Source organism: Brachyhypopomus gauderio, chromosome 17 (assembly GCF_052324685.1).
Source record: "Brachyhypopomus gauderio isolate BG-103 chromosome 17, BGAUD_0.2, whole genome shotgun sequence".
In the NCBI taxonomy this organism is placed as follows: domain Eukaryota; kingdom Metazoa; phylum Chordata; class Actinopteri; order Gymnotiformes; family Hypopomidae; genus Brachyhypopomus; species Brachyhypopomus gauderio.
Window position 1 is genome coordinate 10,021,119 of NC_135227.1, and position 17,500 is coordinate 10,038,618.

Below are 17,500 nucleotides of genomic sequence, written 5' to 3' on the forward strand. Positions count from 1 at the left end.
ATGTGCTCTGTGCTGAGGTGAGTTGAGGGTCGGAAAGCGTGAGCTGTGTGCAGTCCCATAATTACAGGGAAATACATGGACCCAGATTATGCACCAGATTCCTCCGGAGCTCCAATGCTTGACAGCCCATCCCCGGCTGATGCCATGTTGTGATGTCTCTAGTGAACCCCCCCCCCCCCCCCCCCCCCCCCCCCCCCCCCGGTTTCAGGACAAGAGCCCCACTGTTCTTTTACCATGGCAGCTCATTATCTGAAACTGGTGAAAATCAAAGATATTGATGCCAATGACCTCCTACAAACTACAAACCCCAGAATGCACCAACTGTTTGGTCTCCGTGCTTAAAGGTTTTAGGTGGATGAGAATTGCTCTCTGGTTCCAAAGGAGAGTGCTGGAAAAGGAATGAGACTGAGTAAAGGAGAGAGAGAGAGAGAGAGAGAGAGAGAGAGAGAGAGAGAGAGAGGGAGAGAGAGAGGAGAGAGAGAGAGAGAAAGAGAGAGAGAGGGAGTGAGGGAGGGAGTATGAATGCTGTTCTGAAGCCAGCTTGGCTCTTTTTTGTGTCAACTGTTTAAATGTCTGAATGCACATTGTCTCTTTGCTTGGCAGCTTTACTGAAATACCCTCCATGATGACAGAGGAGAAACAAGCCCACAGAACCGCAGAACCACCGCGGACCAGCCTAGATCGCTAGGCAGCGCTGCTACATTATTCCCCTGGCAGGGACATGGTGTGTGTGTGTGTGTGTGTGTGTGTGTGTGTGTGTGTGTGTGTGTGTGTGTGTGTGTGTGTGTGTGTGTGTGTGTGTGTGTGTGTGTGTGTGTGTGTGTGTCAGGCTCTGCACCAATAACAGTCCCAGTGCAGATAAATATGTAGCCTTTGGTCAGAACATTAACAGAGGGAGTGTATTACAAGGAGAGGAAGAGCAAATTAGGTACTCATCACTTCAGAGAGAGAGAGAGAGAGAGAGAGAGAGAGAAACAGAGTAAAAGAGAGGATAAGGTGGCAAAGAGAGGAGGGAAGAAGAAGACAGAAGAGAGGCAGAGGATGGAGGGAAAGAGATGAAAGAGAGGGAGAGAGGCAGAGAGAGAGAGGGAGAGCAGTGGAGATAGAGAGGGAGAGCGATGGAGATAAAGAAAGGGAGGGAGAGCGATGGAGAGGAGGAGTTGGAGGCTGGTCGGAGGCGTCACACATGACTGGGCCCCTGAGACTCCCCCTAGCAGGAGGTTGGGCTGCCAGCTGTCTCTTGCTGAGAGGATGAAGTCATCTCCAGGGGCCGCATGCTAATGTAATCAATCACCTCCCCCCTGTGACACGCATCATCTCAGGTGGACGCGGCTGCCTGCCTCAGTCTAGCCCAGGCAGCCAGACACACGCACATGGACGCACACACGCACGCGCACACACACACCTTTGCAAACACAAACACACATACACATGCAAATGTACACACACATGCAAACACATGCACGCACACACACACACACACACACACACACACACACACACACACACACACACACACACACACACACACACACAATCACACATACACACACATACACACACAAACACAAACACACACAAAGACACACACACACACACACACACACACACAAATAAAGACTCATTTCCCCCTTACTCTATGTCTTTCTGGTGCCTTTCTCACATACACACACAAACACACACACACACAAACACACATGAGGATATCATCAGTGGATCAAGAGTATGGCACAGCCAAACAGTGAATGGGAGATTATCAGACTGAGCAGTGGATTGAATGAGAGATTATCAGACTGAGCAGAGGCTTGAATGGGAGATTATCAGACTAAACTGAGGTTTGAATGGGAGATTAGCAGAACAAGCAGGAGATTAAATTACAGATTATCAGAGTGAACAGTGATTTAAATGGGAGATTAGTGAACCGAACAGGGGATTGAATGGGCGATTAGCAGGTTGAACAGCGGCTTGAACAAAAGGTTAGCAAAATGAATGTTGGATTGACTAGGAGATTATCATAGTGAACAGAGGATTGAATGGGAGATTAGCAGACTGAACAACAGATTGAATAGGAGATCATGAGATTAAACAGGAGATTGAATGGGACATTATCAAAATGAACAGCAATTTGAATTGGAGATTAGGAGACTGAATTGTGGATTGAATAGGAGATAAGATCACTGAACAGGAAATTAAATGGCAAAAAAGCAGACTGAAAAATTGATTGAATGGAAGATTAGCATAATACACAGTGGATTGAAAGGGAAATTAGTGAACTGAACAATGGATTTAATGGTTTGTTTAAAAACCAGTGGACAACATGGACAGAATAAGGTTAAGAAGATACAATTTCAGCATTTCATCAAATATCATAGGTTTGGGAAAGTATACCAAAGTTTGCTGCATTCTTATAATTGAAATGCAAATATTCCAGAAAACTAAATTTCCAAATGCAACAGTGATTAAAGTGTTGAAATGCAACACTGATTAAATCTTTTGAAATTTTAGAAGATCTTTTTTTTTTAGAAAATAATGCCTGCATGTTTCAATGAACCACCAGGTGGCAGCAGAGTGCTACTGCAATGGGCAAAGAAGCAAACGAGCAATGTAAGAGCGTTTACAAAACGTACACATTTTAGCCTTTTAACAATATTTTTAAAGTTTAAACGTGGAAGGTCTAAAATATTCTTTTTTAAAAATTCGACTATTAGTCGACTCAGGGTTGCAACTACATACTTTCTGAGGTGTTTGCAAACATACTATCGGCGCCCCCTCGTACTCCACCCCCCACCCCCCACCAACTCGGCAAATAATTTTCAGGCATCCATTTGGCGCCCCCTCTAGTGCAGCGCCCCTATGCGTCGCATACGCTGCATACCCCCTTTTTGCGCCACTGAGTCGACTAAAGGGAAAACCTGACGAATCAGATTCGACTATGAAAATCCTTAGTTGAAGACACCTGTAGTATTTAATATATTACTTTATATGTCATATATATTATACATTAGTCAGTCTCGTAATGGAAAGATTATGATACCCATATCTAAATTGTTTTTGTAACCTATTTGTGGTTAATGAAGTATTACTGACAACAATGACCCAGAACATTCTTCCCCACATTCTGTGAGAAGAAAAGAGAAGAGAAAAAAGGAGAACACAAGAGAAGAGATAAAGGAGAGTTGAAGAGACAAGAGGAGAAGAAGAGAAGAGAGGAGAAGAGAAGAGAAGAGAAGTCAGGAACTCACCTCGATTTTCCCCCAGATGTCCTGGTAGTTTTGCTGGTGTCTGATGTCCTCCAGGAGTTGCTGGATTAGAGGCGTACACTCCATCACCATCCTGCAGGCCTCCGGCTTCTCTGCCCTCGGCACCGACCTCTGGTGGTGCTCGGACGAGCTCCACCCACCCTCGTCCTCTGACAGTAGGTCACTGAGGGGCCCGGACTCGATGCTTCCCTCCAGAGAAGCAGCCACATCGCTGGAGGAGGAGGAGAAACGGCGGCCCCGGGGCCCCTTCCTGTAGGGCTGCGTGGGGAGTGGGGGTGGGCTGTGTGGGGAGCCCTCCCACTCGGAGCTGGCCTCCGTCAGCTCCCAGTCGTCCACGTCCTGGATGGGCGGCTGGTGCGGGGCTCGTGGGGGGAGGCTCTGGGCCAGGTTCTCCAGCTTCAGGGCCAACAGCTCCGTCTGCCTCAGCTGTGCGGGGAGCGCGAGGAACTCGTCTGAGCCGTACCAGCACTCTCCTCCGGGGCTGTGGGCGGGCCGAGCACTGACGGAGGCCTCCAGGGGAAGGGGGAGGTCCTCTGGGCTGGTGGAGTCCTCACGCACGTCCAGGTCTGAGGGTTCCTCACCTGAAGAGGGCAGAGGGCTGGAGGAGTCTCCAGTGGCCTGCATGGCGTCCGAGCGCGAGGTCGCCGAACCCGTCTGCAGGGTGTGGCGGCCAGCCCTGTGCTCCTGGGAGGCCTCGGACGAGCTCCTGTAGAGGGGGATTTTGCCTCTGTTGCCACCTGCTGGCGTCTGCTCATTCGCTTGCAGGTTCTTCCGGTTCATCGCGTGCAGATTCTCGTCGGACTGGCTCCCGTTGGCAGGATACGCCGACTCCAGCTCGAGCCAAAACTTCGAGCGGTCGGGCAGCTCCAGCAGAGAGGGCGTGCTTCTGCTGATGTCCGCCTGGTACGGCAGGGAGGCGGGGCCGACCAACCTGGCCTCGCCTGCCGCGAACATGGGCTTCTTGGCCAGCGAGGGCCGAGTGGGAGAGGGTGTGTTTCCCCGGGCTCCCTGCTCCGGGCGCTCGGGCCCCTCGCCCTGCACGCGGGCCTCTGTGAGCTCAGAACCGCTGCAGGGCTCCACGGGCTCCTGGGTGGGCGTGTCTGGCTCCTCCAGCGGAGATGATTGTTGGTTCTGGATGGAAGCAGCGATGGTGAGGAGGTCCACGCTGCAGAGCAGCTGGGGGAAGCTGTGCTGAAGCTCGGGGTAGAGCGTGCGAGGCTCCTGGCTGCTCTCTCTCACCTGCGCCTCTTCCCCAGGGCTGTAGTCGCTCAGCTCGTAGGCTGTAATACCACAGTCCAGGGAGAAGTAATCCTGACTGCACTTAATGGTCAGCTGGCCTGAGTCGTCCACCTCAGTCAGAGAGTCAAGGCGTGCCTGGAGCATAAATATACACACATCAATCTATATATTCATAAATATACACACACATCAATCTATATACACATAAATCTATAAATACATATGCACACATAAATCTATAAGTACATAAATATATAAATACATAAATACATCACATACACTCACTTCATCTAATTTTACACTGTGCTATTTGATATAACGGATGAGCTTTTTACTGTGTTATTTGTTTCTTGTGTTTGTGTGTGTGTGTGTGTGTGTGTATGTGTGTGTGTGTGTGTGTATATACGTGTGTGTGTGTGTATGTATACGTGTGTGTGTGTGTGTATGTGCGTGTGTGTGTTTGTGTGTGTTTGTGTGTGTATATATGTGTGTGTGTGTGTATATATACGTGTGTGTATGTGTGTGTATACGTGTGTGTACGTGTGTACGTATGTATGTGTGCGTGTGTGTGTGTGTATACGTGTGTGTTTGTGCGTGTGTGTGTTTGTGTGTGTGTGTGTATATGTGTGTGAGTGTGTGTGTGTGCGTGTACGTGTGTACATGAGTGTGTGTGTATATGTGTGTGTATGTGTGTGTGTGTGTGTGTGTGTGTGTGTGTGTGTGTGTGTGTGTGTGTGTGTGTGTGTGTGTGTGACCTGGTCATGGTCCTGGCTAAAGGCCTGTAGGATGTCTGTGTGGCGGGTGTAGTTTCCGTTGGGGTCCTGCAGGCTCTGTAGGAGTCTCTCTTTGAGCACCAGCACAGACACGCGGAGCTGATGCCACAGGAGCTGCACAGCGCGGATGTCCACAATGATGCTCACTGAGTAGGACAGCAGCTTCAGGGAGAACTCCGTCTCCAGCAGGGCGTGGATCTGCTCCACATGGTCTGATATGTCTTCACAGATGTCCTGGGTAACAGACACACACACACACATATATTCAATAGATTGTAAAACCCTTTTACACAGCTGGTACAAAAAATTACATGCTGCAATTTTAAAAAATATTTATTGAACAGACTGCTTAGCAGATACTACCACTCTCATCAGCGTAAAGTCCACCCACTCTCATCAGCGTAAAGTCCACCCACTCTCATCAGCGTAAAGTCCACCCACTCTCATCAGCATAAAGTCCACCCACTCTCATTAGCGTAAAGTCCACCCACTCTCATTAGCGTAAAGTCCACCCACTCTCATTAGCATAAAGTCCACCCACTTTCATCAGCGTAAAGTCCACCCACTCTCATCAGCATAAAGTCCACCCACTCTCATCAGCATAAAGTCCACCCACTCTCATCAGCATAAAGTCCACCCACTCTCATCAGTGTAAAATCCACCCACTCTCATCAGCATAAAGTCCACCCACTCTCTACCCATCTACCCACCTACCCATCTACCCGCCTACCCATCTACCCACCTACCCACCTACCCATCTACCCACCTAACCATCTACCCACCTACCCATCTACCCACCTACCCACCTACCCATCTACCCACCTACCCATTTACCCACCTACCCATCTACCCACCTACCCATCTACCTACCTACCCACCTACCCATCTACCCACCTACCTATCTACCCACCTACCCATCTACCCATCTACCCACCTACCCATCTACCCACCTACCCATCTACCCACCTACCCACCTAACCATCTACCGATCTACCCACCTACCCACCTACCCATCTACCCACCTACCCACCTAACCATCTACCCATCTACCCATCTACCCATCTATCCACCTACCCACCTACCCATCTACCCACCTACCCATTTACCCACCTACCCACCTACCCACCTAACCATCTACCCACATACCCATCTACCCACCTACCCACCTACCCACCTACCCACCTACCCATCTACCCATCTACCCACCTACCCATCTACCCACCTACCCACCTACCCACCTAACCATCTACCCATCTACCCACCTACCCATCTACCCATCTATCCACCTACCCACCTACCCATCTACCCACCTACCCATTTACCCACCTACCCACCTACCCACCTAACCATCTACCCACATACCCACCTACCCATCTATCCACCTACCATCTACCCACCTACCCACCTACCCATCTACCCACCTACTCAGCTATCCACCTACCCATCTACCCATCTATCCACCTACCCATCTACCCACCTACCATCAACCCATCTACCCACCTACCCATCTACCCACCTACCATCTACCCACCTACCCACCTACCCATCTACCCACCTACCCATCGCCATGTCAGCCCTGTTCTCAGGAAACTTCACTGCATCCCTATGAAGGTTCATGTAGACCCTCACCTTCTCCTCCTCACCTTCTCCTCATCACCTTCTCCCTTTCTCCTCCTCACCTTCTCCTCCTCACTTTCTCCTCCTCACTTTCTCCTCCTCACTTTCTCCTCCTCACCTTCTCCTTCTCACTTTCTCCTCCTCACTTTCTCCTCCTCACCTTCTCCTTCTCACTTTCTCCTCCTCATTTTCTCCTCCTCACCTTCACCTCCTCACCTTCTCCTCCTCACCTTCACCTCCTCACCTTCTCCTCCTCACCTTCTCCTCCTCACCTTCTCCTTCTCACTTTCTCCTCCTCACCTTCTCCTCCTCACTTTCTCCTCCTCACCTTCTCCTCCTCACTTTCTCCTCCTCACTTTCTCCTCCTCACCTTCTCCTCATCACCTTCTCCCTTTCTCCTCCTCACCTTCTCCTCCTCACTTTCTCCTCCTCACTTTCTCCTCCTCACTTTCTCCTCCTCACCTTCTCCTTCTCACTTTCTCCTCCTCACCTTCACCTCCTCACCTTCTCCTCCTCACCTTCACCTCCTCACCTTCTCCTCCTCACCTTCTCCTCCTCACTTTCTCCTCCTCACCTTCTCCTCCTCACCTTCTCCTCCTCACTTTCTCCTCCTCACTTTCTCCTCCTCACCTTCTCCTCCTCCCTATCTAACCTCCTCTGCTGCTCTTCTAATTTCTCCCCCTTTTGCACAGTTGGATTTCAGGCTTTCGACCACTTGGCATCCCAATTGTGCCACACTCTGCCCTACACGCCAGATCTCTGAGGGCACAGAAAGAGTTTGAGGTCCACTCCAGAACTCATCTGGTCACCTGAACCTTCTCACAGTCCCTTTCTCCTTCTCCGTTCTTTATGAATTATTCTAATGTGTTCTTATGTGTTCTAAAGTGATCTTATGTGTTCTTATGTGTGCAGCACTGAAGCTGTCTCTTAAATATCACATGGTTAAATTGTCCTGGGTCAGTGGTATTAATTATGAAACTTTAATTGAAACAGAGAGGCTCCTCAACTAATCTGGCCAACCAATTTTGTAAAATGTTTTTACAGTTTTTTTCAACTGTTTACATACTAAATCTTTTCTTCTCACACAATTTTCTAAACATGCCCTTCAAACACCATAACCCCACACCAAATCTGCTAAACCATACACTAACTCTCAGTGTCTGACTCAGTTTTCAATTTCCAAACACACATTTAGCAAAACTCTACACACAAGTTTCTACCTAACACACAAAGACCAAACAGGAAGTTACTTGATTTCATCTTTCAAACACAACCTATCAAAATGCCACACTAAATCACCAATGCTTCACTCCCACTCCTCATATGTGTAAGCACTCATTACTTTATTGAACACCAACGAATCATTGGCTAAGTATAGACCTATAAATAGGTCAAATGTCAAGATGTCTGTTTTGAACCATGAATCCACGAGATCCAGCACCACATAGTCAACGATGCAACTGTTTTCCATAACATGGACACAGTAAGCTTGTGCACTGTCCATCGTGTCCTGCAGAATAATCACTTACATATGAAGCAGCTATACAGGGTCCCATTTGAAAGGAACAGCATCAGAGTGAAGAACCTGCATCATGACTTTGTGAATGTATGTATGCAAAACTAATTCCAGTATATTAGACTTGCACATATCAAGATTTTTGGGTTGTGCACATGTGTGCAAATATATATTCTTGTCTCTTACAGAGAATTTTGGAGATGGATGCAGATGCAAATGTCCGCCATGAATATATTTATATAGATGAGGTGGACTTGAACCCCACTTAGACCAGGAGAAGGGGGAGAAATGTCATTGGTCAAAGGGCCATTGTGAATGTCCCAGGACAATGTGGGGGAAACATTACAATGTGTGCTGCCATTACCAATAATGGTGTCCTGCATCACCACGTAACACTTGGTCCTTACAACACTGCTCATATCATAACTTTTTTGGATGCAATTCTCAATATTCTTGTCCAAGCTCGGCAGAATCTAGATCAACAAAGATTTGTGGTCATATGGGACAATGTCAGTTTTCATCGGGCACATCTGGTCCAGAACTGGTTTGTGACCAATCCTCACTTCTCTGTTCTGTACCTGCTTCCATATTCACCTTTTCTCAATCCAATTGAGGAATTCTTCTCCACCTGGCACTGGCGGGTATGAAGAGATGAAGCCTAGACACACACTCAACCCCCCAGCCCATACCCTCACCACAGCCAACACCCCACAGCTTTTTCAGACATGTGTTTGGTGTCTGTCCAACTTCATGTGGTGGTTGGATTTTTTTCTGCACTCTACAAATATTATATTAACAGCAGCAAATTATTTGGAAAAAATAAATATTTTGGGTTTGAAAATTGTTTATGTGTGTTGTGAGTATTTCACCTTCTCTCTGCACTTTTGTATAACATAGAATCCCATGAATGAAAGAAGAGCTTTAGGTTTTGATCAACAGTGTGTACATGATGAATCCAAAATGTCATATTATGACAAAGGTGTTGGCAATGTGATGTCAGTGCTTGCTTTTGAGATGTGTTTATGAAATTTTGAATGTTGTGTGTCATTTTGCTAGAGATTTGAGGCATTTTGCATTTTGTGTGAGCAATTGTGAGTTTTGTGTGTAGAGTTTTGAAAAATAGACACAGATCTTGGAAAATGTGTGTAAACAGTTGAAAACAACTGTAAGTATATAGCAACAGATGCACTAGAGACAGTACATGTTGCCAGTAACTCAGGTCCTTTTCCAAGTGCATTAAAAGCTGCAGTCATTACTCTGATCCAACTGTGTTAAATAATTACCGACCCATTCCAGATCTACATTTCACTGAGATAGCGGTCTTAAACAACTGACCCATGTTTGTCATTACACAGCTATCAGGTACTTCAGGGCTCCAGCACTTTGAAAGGTTCTTAATCCACTTAAACACAGATTCTGGAAGAACATCTTGATGTCAGTGCTACTTTTGACACAATTTATTATAAAATTCTCTTAGAAAAAGCTGAGAAGTACATTGTACAGCTGCTTAACTGAGGATTTTATGCTACTTTTATTCAATGTTCATGTCTATAAAGAATATGGAGTATGTTCCATGGAGATATTCAGATTTATTACAGATATCTATGTCAGTGTAATTTAGATGGAATCACCGGTCACAAAACCTCAGATGTGTCCAGACTTTAGACATGTTTGAGATGTCTACCCTGAAAACTTCTAATTTGATGGAGCTTTCAATTAGGTCTACTAACACTAAGGGACCGTATGGCATTGGTATCTTTCAGCATTGATTTTGTGCACTTTATATCTGTAATAAGCTTTTTAAAATGTAATTCCTATATGTCTGTGTGAAGCACTTAGAATTTTTTTCATTAATTATAGCTTGTCACACCACTAGATTTCCAAAGTACAATATTCCAGTGCTTTTAAAACACTTGTGTGGAGAAAAGAGATACCTCTTCAATCACGTACCAATCATAAACACTTCTCACACAATGCACTCACACTCACTTCAAATCAGCTTGAAGAAGAAAATCTGTAAGGGTTAAACATACCACTAGAAACAATCTGAACATAGAATGTGAGGAAACACGTCACCATCAAACACCATCTCGTCAAAAAACATCCCACCATCAAATAATCTCATCAAGAAACATCCCACCACCAAATAATCTCATCAAGTAACATCCCACAATCAAATAATCTCATCAGGAAACATCCCACTATCAAATAATCTCATCAGGAAACACCCCATCATAAAAACTATAACACCAAAAATATCCAACCATATAACACATACCACCAAGAAATATCAGGAATCAACCCACCATAAACTGAGCTGAACTTAACTCTAAAAGAAACCCATCTCACATCAGAACTCCTAAGACCCTGTCATAGCTTAGTGTATAGTCCAATTCACTTGCAAATCCATTTATTTAAATCACATGTTAATTGTTTAAAAATGTATAAAAAATATATTTTCTACACCAGGAGAGAGATTCTAAGACACATAATTTGCTCGCCGTCTGTTAGAAATAAGAAGTGTAGTAGTTGAGTGTGGGTGACTGTGTATAGTTGAGTGTGGGTGACTGTGTAGTAGTTGAGTGTGCGTGACTGTGTAGTAGTTGAGTGTGGGTGACTGTGTAGTAGTTGAGTGTGGGTGACTGTGTAGTAGTTGAGTGTGCGTGACTGTGTATAGTTGAGTGTGCGTGACTGTGTATAGTTGAGTGTGAGTGACTGTGTATAGTTGAGTGTGAGTGACTGTGTATAGTTGAGTGTGAGTGTGTATAGTTGAGTGTGGGTGACTGTGTAGTAGTTGAGTGTGGGTGACTGTGTAGTAGTTGAGTGTGGGTGACTGTGTATAGTTGAGTGTGGGTGACTGTGTATAGTTGAGTGTGGGTGACTGTGTATAGTTGAGTGTGGGTGACTGTATAGTTGAGTGTGGGTGACTGTGTAGTAGTTGAGTGTGGGTGACTGTGTAGTAGTTGAGTGTGCGTGACTGTGTAGTAGTTGAGTGTGCGTGACTGTGTATAGTTGAGTGTGGGTGACTGTGTATAGTTGAGTGTGAGTGACTGTGTATAATTGAGTGTGAGTGACTGTGTATAGTTGAGTGTGAGTGACTGTGTATAGTTGAGTGTGGGTGACTGTGTAGTAGTTGAGTGTGGGTGACTGTGTATAGTTGAGTGTGGGTGACTGTGTATAGTTGAGTGTGGGTGACTGTGTAGTAGTTGAGTGTGCGTGACTGTGTAGTAGTTGAGTGTGCGTGACTGTGTAGTAGTTGAGTGTGCGTGACAATGTAGTAGTTGAGTGTGGGTGACTGTATAGTTGAGTGTGGGTGACTGTGTATAGTTGAGTGTGGGTGACTGTGTATAGTTGAGTGTGGGTGACTGTATAGTTGAGTGTGGGTGACTGTGTATAGTTGAGTGTGGGTGACTGTGTATAGTTGAGTGTGGGTGACTGTGTATAGTTGAGTGTGGGTGACTGTATAGTTGAGTGTGGGTGACTGTGTATAGTTGAGTGTGGGTGACTGTGTATAGTTGAGTGTGGGTGACTGTGTATAGTTGAGTGTGGGTGACTGTGTAGTAGTTGAGTGTGCGTGACTGTGTAGTAGTTGAGTGTGCGTGACAATGTAGTAGTTGAGTGTGCGTGACTGTGTATAGTTGAGTGTGCGTGACTGTGTATAGTTGAGTGTGGGTGACTGTGTATAGTTGAGTGTGAGTGACTGTGTATAGTTGAGTGTGAGTGACTGTGTATAGTTGAGTGTGAGTGACTGTATAGTTGAGTGTGGGTGACTGTGTATAGTTGAGTGTGGGTGACTGTGTAGTAGTTGAGTGTGCGTGACTGTGTAGTAGTTGAGTGTGCGTGACTGTGTAGTAGTTGAGTGTGCGTGACTGTGTAGTAGTTGAGTGTGCGTGACTGTGTAGTAGTTGAGTGTGCGTGACAATGTAGTAGTTGAGTGTGGGTGACTGTATAGTTGAGTGTGGGTGACTGTGTATAGTTGAGTGTGGGTGACTGTGTATAGTTGAGTGTGGGTGACTGTGTATAGTTGAGTGTGGGTGACTGTATAGTTGAGTGTGGGTGACTGTGTATAGTTGAGTGTGGGTGACTGTATAGTTGAGTGTGGGTGACTGTATAGTTGAGTGTGGGTGACTGTATAGTTGAGTGTGAGTGTGTAGAAGGCTGGAGGGGTGGACCACAGGGATATTTATTCATACACTTCCATCTTCTGCTCTTGAGTCAGCTTCACATGAGAGGTGAGTAACCGAGGGGCCACCTACAACATGGAGGAACGTTTAGCCTGGTCCGAACTGAAATGGGGTGATCTCTGTCTGCCCCAGTCGCCCCTCCACACGGCCCTGGGCTCACACGTCCAGCTATTAGGCTCTGCTCAGCTGCATAAACGTGCAGAGCTAATCACCTCTCACTGCAGCGATGAAAACAGGAACGAAGCCTCTTTCCCAGCACGGCAGTCACACTACAGGACACATTCACAGATCATCTACACGTGGGACCCCCGTCCCTCCCACAGGCTGGGCTCTAAGTCGTAGTTCAGTGAGTCATACACCAAGATACGCTGTTTAAAGTGACCTGGTAGTTGAGAAAATATGGAGCGTACTTGTTGTCAAAGTCAAACATTTAAACATGTCGTGCAGCCCTTTTTGACATCTGTCACTATGGTGTACACCACAAACTGGGCTGGGCTAATGCTAATTTCAGCATTTATACGCCATGTGTTATTACTGCTGTAAGAATTATGTGATACAGAGACAGCGTCGGAATGAGGAATTTCCTGGGCACTTTTCTCCTGCCCTACATCAGTAAAGTAAGCCTCAGCTGTCAGGACCGTTTGTCAGATACCCACCCACCCAAAGTCAAACACGCACACACACACACACACACACACACACACACACACACACACACACACACACACACACACACACACACACACACACACACATACACACACACACACACGCACACACACACACACACACACACATACACACACACATATATACACACACACACACACACACACACTACTCTGGACCGCTGCACAACTTTCCAGCTAGAGGCAGGGCAGGACACAGTGATGTCCTGGGTGACTGTTACTCCAGTCCAGTCCCAGGGGGGACACAAGAGCCACACCCACAAAACTACAGCACACAAGAACTACAACTACAGCACACAAGAAGCCAGAACCAGGGACTGTGTCTCCATGAGGGGACTGACCAGAGGCACTGTCTCCATGAAGGGACAGGACAGAGGCACTATGTCTCCGTGAGGGGACAGGACAGAGGGACTTCAGCTCCGTGAGCATGCAGGGCTGGTCATGGTGGACAGCAGCACCTTCCACAGTGATTCCTGTTTCTGAATATAGAGTGGCATGTGAATGTAGGTCAGTCATGTCGCTTGTGTGACACAAGACCTCCACCATAGCAACTCAAAAATAAACACTGCAGTCGGGGGCCAACTGTAACACACCGCCTTACACCAGCGGCTAGAGACAAAACACTGCAGCTTCTGAGAGGAGTATACGGGAAGAGTCATTCTGAAATTATAGTCCAAATTACTGTAAAACATCAAAATATATATAGTGGGCTTTCGTGCACAGCCAATGAATTTCACAGCATATTATCATAGCATATGTAGCACTTCACCTAGAAATTCTAAACAACATGTGTAGAAGACGCAGGGGGAAGACAGCTCAAAGAGAAGACAGCTCAGAGAGAAGACAGCTCAAAGAGAAGACAGCTCAAAGAGAAGACAGCTCGGAGAGAAGACAGCTCGAAGAGTAGACAGCTCGGAGAGAAGACAGCTCGGAGAGAAGACAGCTCGGAGAGAAGACAGCTCAGAGAGAAGACAGCTCAGCCTTGGTGAGAAGTCAAGTGCATGAGAGGCAGCTCTGCCTCTGCCTTTAAATTCTCCATTAGAATAAAAAATGTAAGCTTAAATATCACATACCATAATAGTCTTCACACACCATACACTCACACTATATACAAACACAAGACCAGTATGACCAGACTTTGCCTAAAGCAGGAAATTAATTAATTCCAAGTGTATAACACGTAATGCACATATGCATAAGTACTGGCACCTGTCAGCACAAGCAGGCTAGCAGAGCCAGAGCCCTTGGGAGCACGCGCTTACCTCTGGGCCACTGGAGCGGATGAAGGAGATGAAGGAAACTGAAGGGAACTGCAGTAATGTTGACACACAGAGGCCACGCTGAGCTGTCGCTGTGTCAGTACTGTCTGTCTCACTCATGCACACTGTTACTATTTTACTCACTTACTGCCTCTCTCTCTTTCTCTCTCTCTGTCCCCCCATCACTGACCCATTTCTCTCTCTCTTTCAGGAGGAGGGGCACTTCGCCATTAAGCTATTTTGGGATTTGACCTCTTTGCCTCACCCTCGCCACACCCCACGTGTTGAGTTCACTCAAAATAGCTGAGTAGAGGCTGGCAGGGGCATGTGCTGATGGGGGTGATGTGTGGGCTGTGGGGTAGCGGGCAAGTTCAGAGCACCACCCTCAAGCCCCCCCAAGAGCCAGCCTCAGACACGCCCTCAGACACGCCCTCAGACACGCCCTCAGACATGCTGTCATTCAACCTGAATATACCCAAGTGAGAATGACTTGCGCTTTCATCATAGATAAGCAAATGTGACTCACTGAGGATGAAATTTGTGAGAATCTGTAATTTGGAGAACCTCAAGAACCCTGTTCTATACCATTCAATACCATTTGATGCCATAGTACACATGACGATACACAAAGAGAAAATATTCATACAAGGAACAATGAGGACTAATGAGGAACTAAACAAATGACCAATAGCTAACTGAGGGGTAATGGAAACAGAACAAAAAATAAAGATCATATGAAAAACAAAAACCAGGAAGTACAAACCAAAAGGACGGTACTCGAGATATGATATAACACATTATGATGCCCAATAACACTGTTGCCCAGCAGACTAGTTAGTTAGCGGCCCTTGACTCTACTGACACCAACTGAGGTCTCAGTTTTGAAATGTAGGCGTGCAGTAAATGTGGGCCATGTTTATATTGCCTGAGTCTGTATTTAGACTGTAAAGCAGACTCTTCCTAATGCCCTACGACGCCATGTCTCTGTCTCTCTGCTGCAACACACTCCTCCCCCAGGAAGACCTTTACATTATTATTACACCCCACACAATACTACACCCACTCCAACCTCACACACACCAAAATGGCAGGTCACATGTAAAGCATGTGTGCTGACACAATGACCCAATTAGCAGTCTCTCTCTCCTCTCTCTCTCTCTCTCTCTCTCTCTCTCTCTCTCAACAGTGTTTCGTCTGTCTGTCTGTCTCTGTCTCTGTCTCTGTCTCTGTCTGGATTCTTCAAGTTCTCCAGAGGGTGGAGATTACATCACTCAGTATAAATACTCAACATAAACAGCTGCAGATCACCTTTTACTGAGTGTGTGTGTGTGTGTGTGTGTGTGTGTGTGTGTGTGTGTGTGTGTGTGTGTGTGTGTGTGTGCGTGTGTGTGTGTGTGTGCGTGTGTGCGTGTGTGCGCGTGTGTGTGTGTGTGTTCATATCTCTGGAATGACTTCGGGTGTGGTACATAAAGTTTCCCCACACCCACTGCATGCGTGTGGAGTTGTGTGGAGTTACAGTGTGGAGTTATGTGGACGTCTCACAGGCTGCTCCACCCACCCCCACCTTCTACACACTCAGCTGCCAGCACATTCCAGCAGCGCCTGCTGCAGCTCAAACACACATATCACCACAGCACATGCTCCTGTTCATGTACAACCTCCCCTACCCTTTGTGTCAGTCACACTTTTAGTTTTATCTTAATAGACACGAGATATAACATGAGACATAATACAAAATGACACACATGATCCTTCCTCCACTGTAAGACACACACACAGGGGTAGCTGTGGTGAATCAGATGGTGGATCAGTAGAGCCCTCTGCCCACATTATATACAAATACATACCAACCCTCACAAGTACATCCTCCCACTGAGACATTGTGCAAAGTCTGCAAATCAAATGTTTGGGTTAGAAATATAATATAATATAATATAATATAATATAATATAATATAATATAATATAATATAATTATTATAACTATTGCTATTATTATTTATTTTTATATCACTGAAATAAATGTAGCTAATATATTACATATTTTACTAAAATTATTAACCATTGAAATTCGTCATTATCTCCACTAGGTGGCACACGTAACTAAAAAATGTAACTGCTCTCTCAACTGCACGCGGGATGAATCTGGTGCTGTGTAGTGCTGTTGACCTTCGGAATGGGAGTCTGGTTTAACACCTGGCTTAAACAGGCTAGCGTGATGCTAAAAACATATAAAAAGCTATGGAGCCTTCTGAGTTCACCTGGATGGTGAGTTCTCTCGCTCTCTGAATGTTCAAGTTAACGTATTACGTACATAACGTAATCATATTTACTTATCAGTTTGAATTTAAACAAACAAGATGAAGGATTTGTGTAGAAGGCAGAAAGAGTAGACATGTTCCCACCACTGTGTTTCTCTCTCTCTCTCTCTCTCTCTCTCTCTCTCTCTCTTAGCAGTGCTGGGTCACTGTGCTGCAACAGAGCACTAAGGAAGCAGTTAGTTATTCTCGGAATCCAGCAGCTCACATTTATGTCATCCATCATAACTGATATACTGAAAGAGAAAAGATCATATTCAGCAATTCTATATTGGTTTGTATGTTACAAAGAGCAAACTAACATAAGGTTAATTAACATTAACATAGAAAATAAATAGTTATTAACCAGTTATTAATATAAACACACACACAAAAAACCCCAAACATGCTTGTTATCTCTTGGGTTGTGATGGATACTGTATATCATGAAGGATCTCTGTTTTCTCTCTCCCCAGATTCAGGCCAGTTCCTCTTTACTACAGTCTTTATTGCAAGGCTGTGAGGCCTGCTGATGATGGTCTGGACCGCTCAAGTCCAGCAAGTTTCCTTCATTATTTGTGTTTAACTGTGGTCAGATGTGTTTCAGCTCACTGAGTCTCAGGACCAGCTAGATGTCTTTACCCAATCAGCTCCACACAGGCCAAAG

At 45.9% G+C, this 17,500-nt stretch overlaps 1 protein-coding gene and 1 long non-coding RNA gene across 5 annotated transcripts in view; one reads left to right on the forward strand and one right to left on the reverse strand.

The window, feature by feature from the left end:
• Positions 1-1,274: 1,274 nt before the first annotated feature.
• Positions 1,275-17,500, reverse strand: part of LOC143480312 (A-kinase anchor protein 6-like) — a 35,138-nt gene continuing 18,912 nt past the window's right edge. The window contains exons 1-4 of one of the 3 annotated variants that reach the window (XM_076977904.1): positions 14,541-14,694; positions 5,255-5,506; positions 3,243-4,634; positions 1,275-1,405 (exon numbers count right to left, since the gene is read on the reverse strand). In XM_076977904.1, coding sequence (XP_076834019.1) covers positions 1,319-1,405; positions 3,243-4,634; positions 5,255-5,506; positions 14,541-14,657 — 1,848 coding nt within the window. In that variant the 5' untranslated portion in view covers positions 14,658-14,694 and the 3' untranslated portion in view covers positions 1,275-1,318. Of the gene's footprint in view, positions 1,406-3,242; positions 4,635-5,254; positions 5,507-14,540; positions 14,695-17,500 lie in introns of those variants that run through there. The other 2 variants (XM_076977903.1, XM_076977902.1) reach the window with 2 other exon arrangements.
• Positions 16,676-17,500, forward strand: part of LOC143480144 (uncharacterized) — a 1,185-nt gene continuing 360 nt past the window's right edge. The window contains exons 1-3 of one of the 2 annotated variants that reach the window (XR_013121791.1): positions 16,676-16,804; positions 16,991-17,128; positions 17,310-17,500. The exon at positions 17,310-17,500 is cut by the window's right edge and continues 360 nt beyond it. This is a non-coding gene — a long non-coding RNA (uncharacterized LOC143480144). The remainder of the gene's footprint in view (positions 16,805-16,990; positions 17,129-17,309) is intronic. The other variant, XR_013121792.1, reaches the window with a different exon arrangement.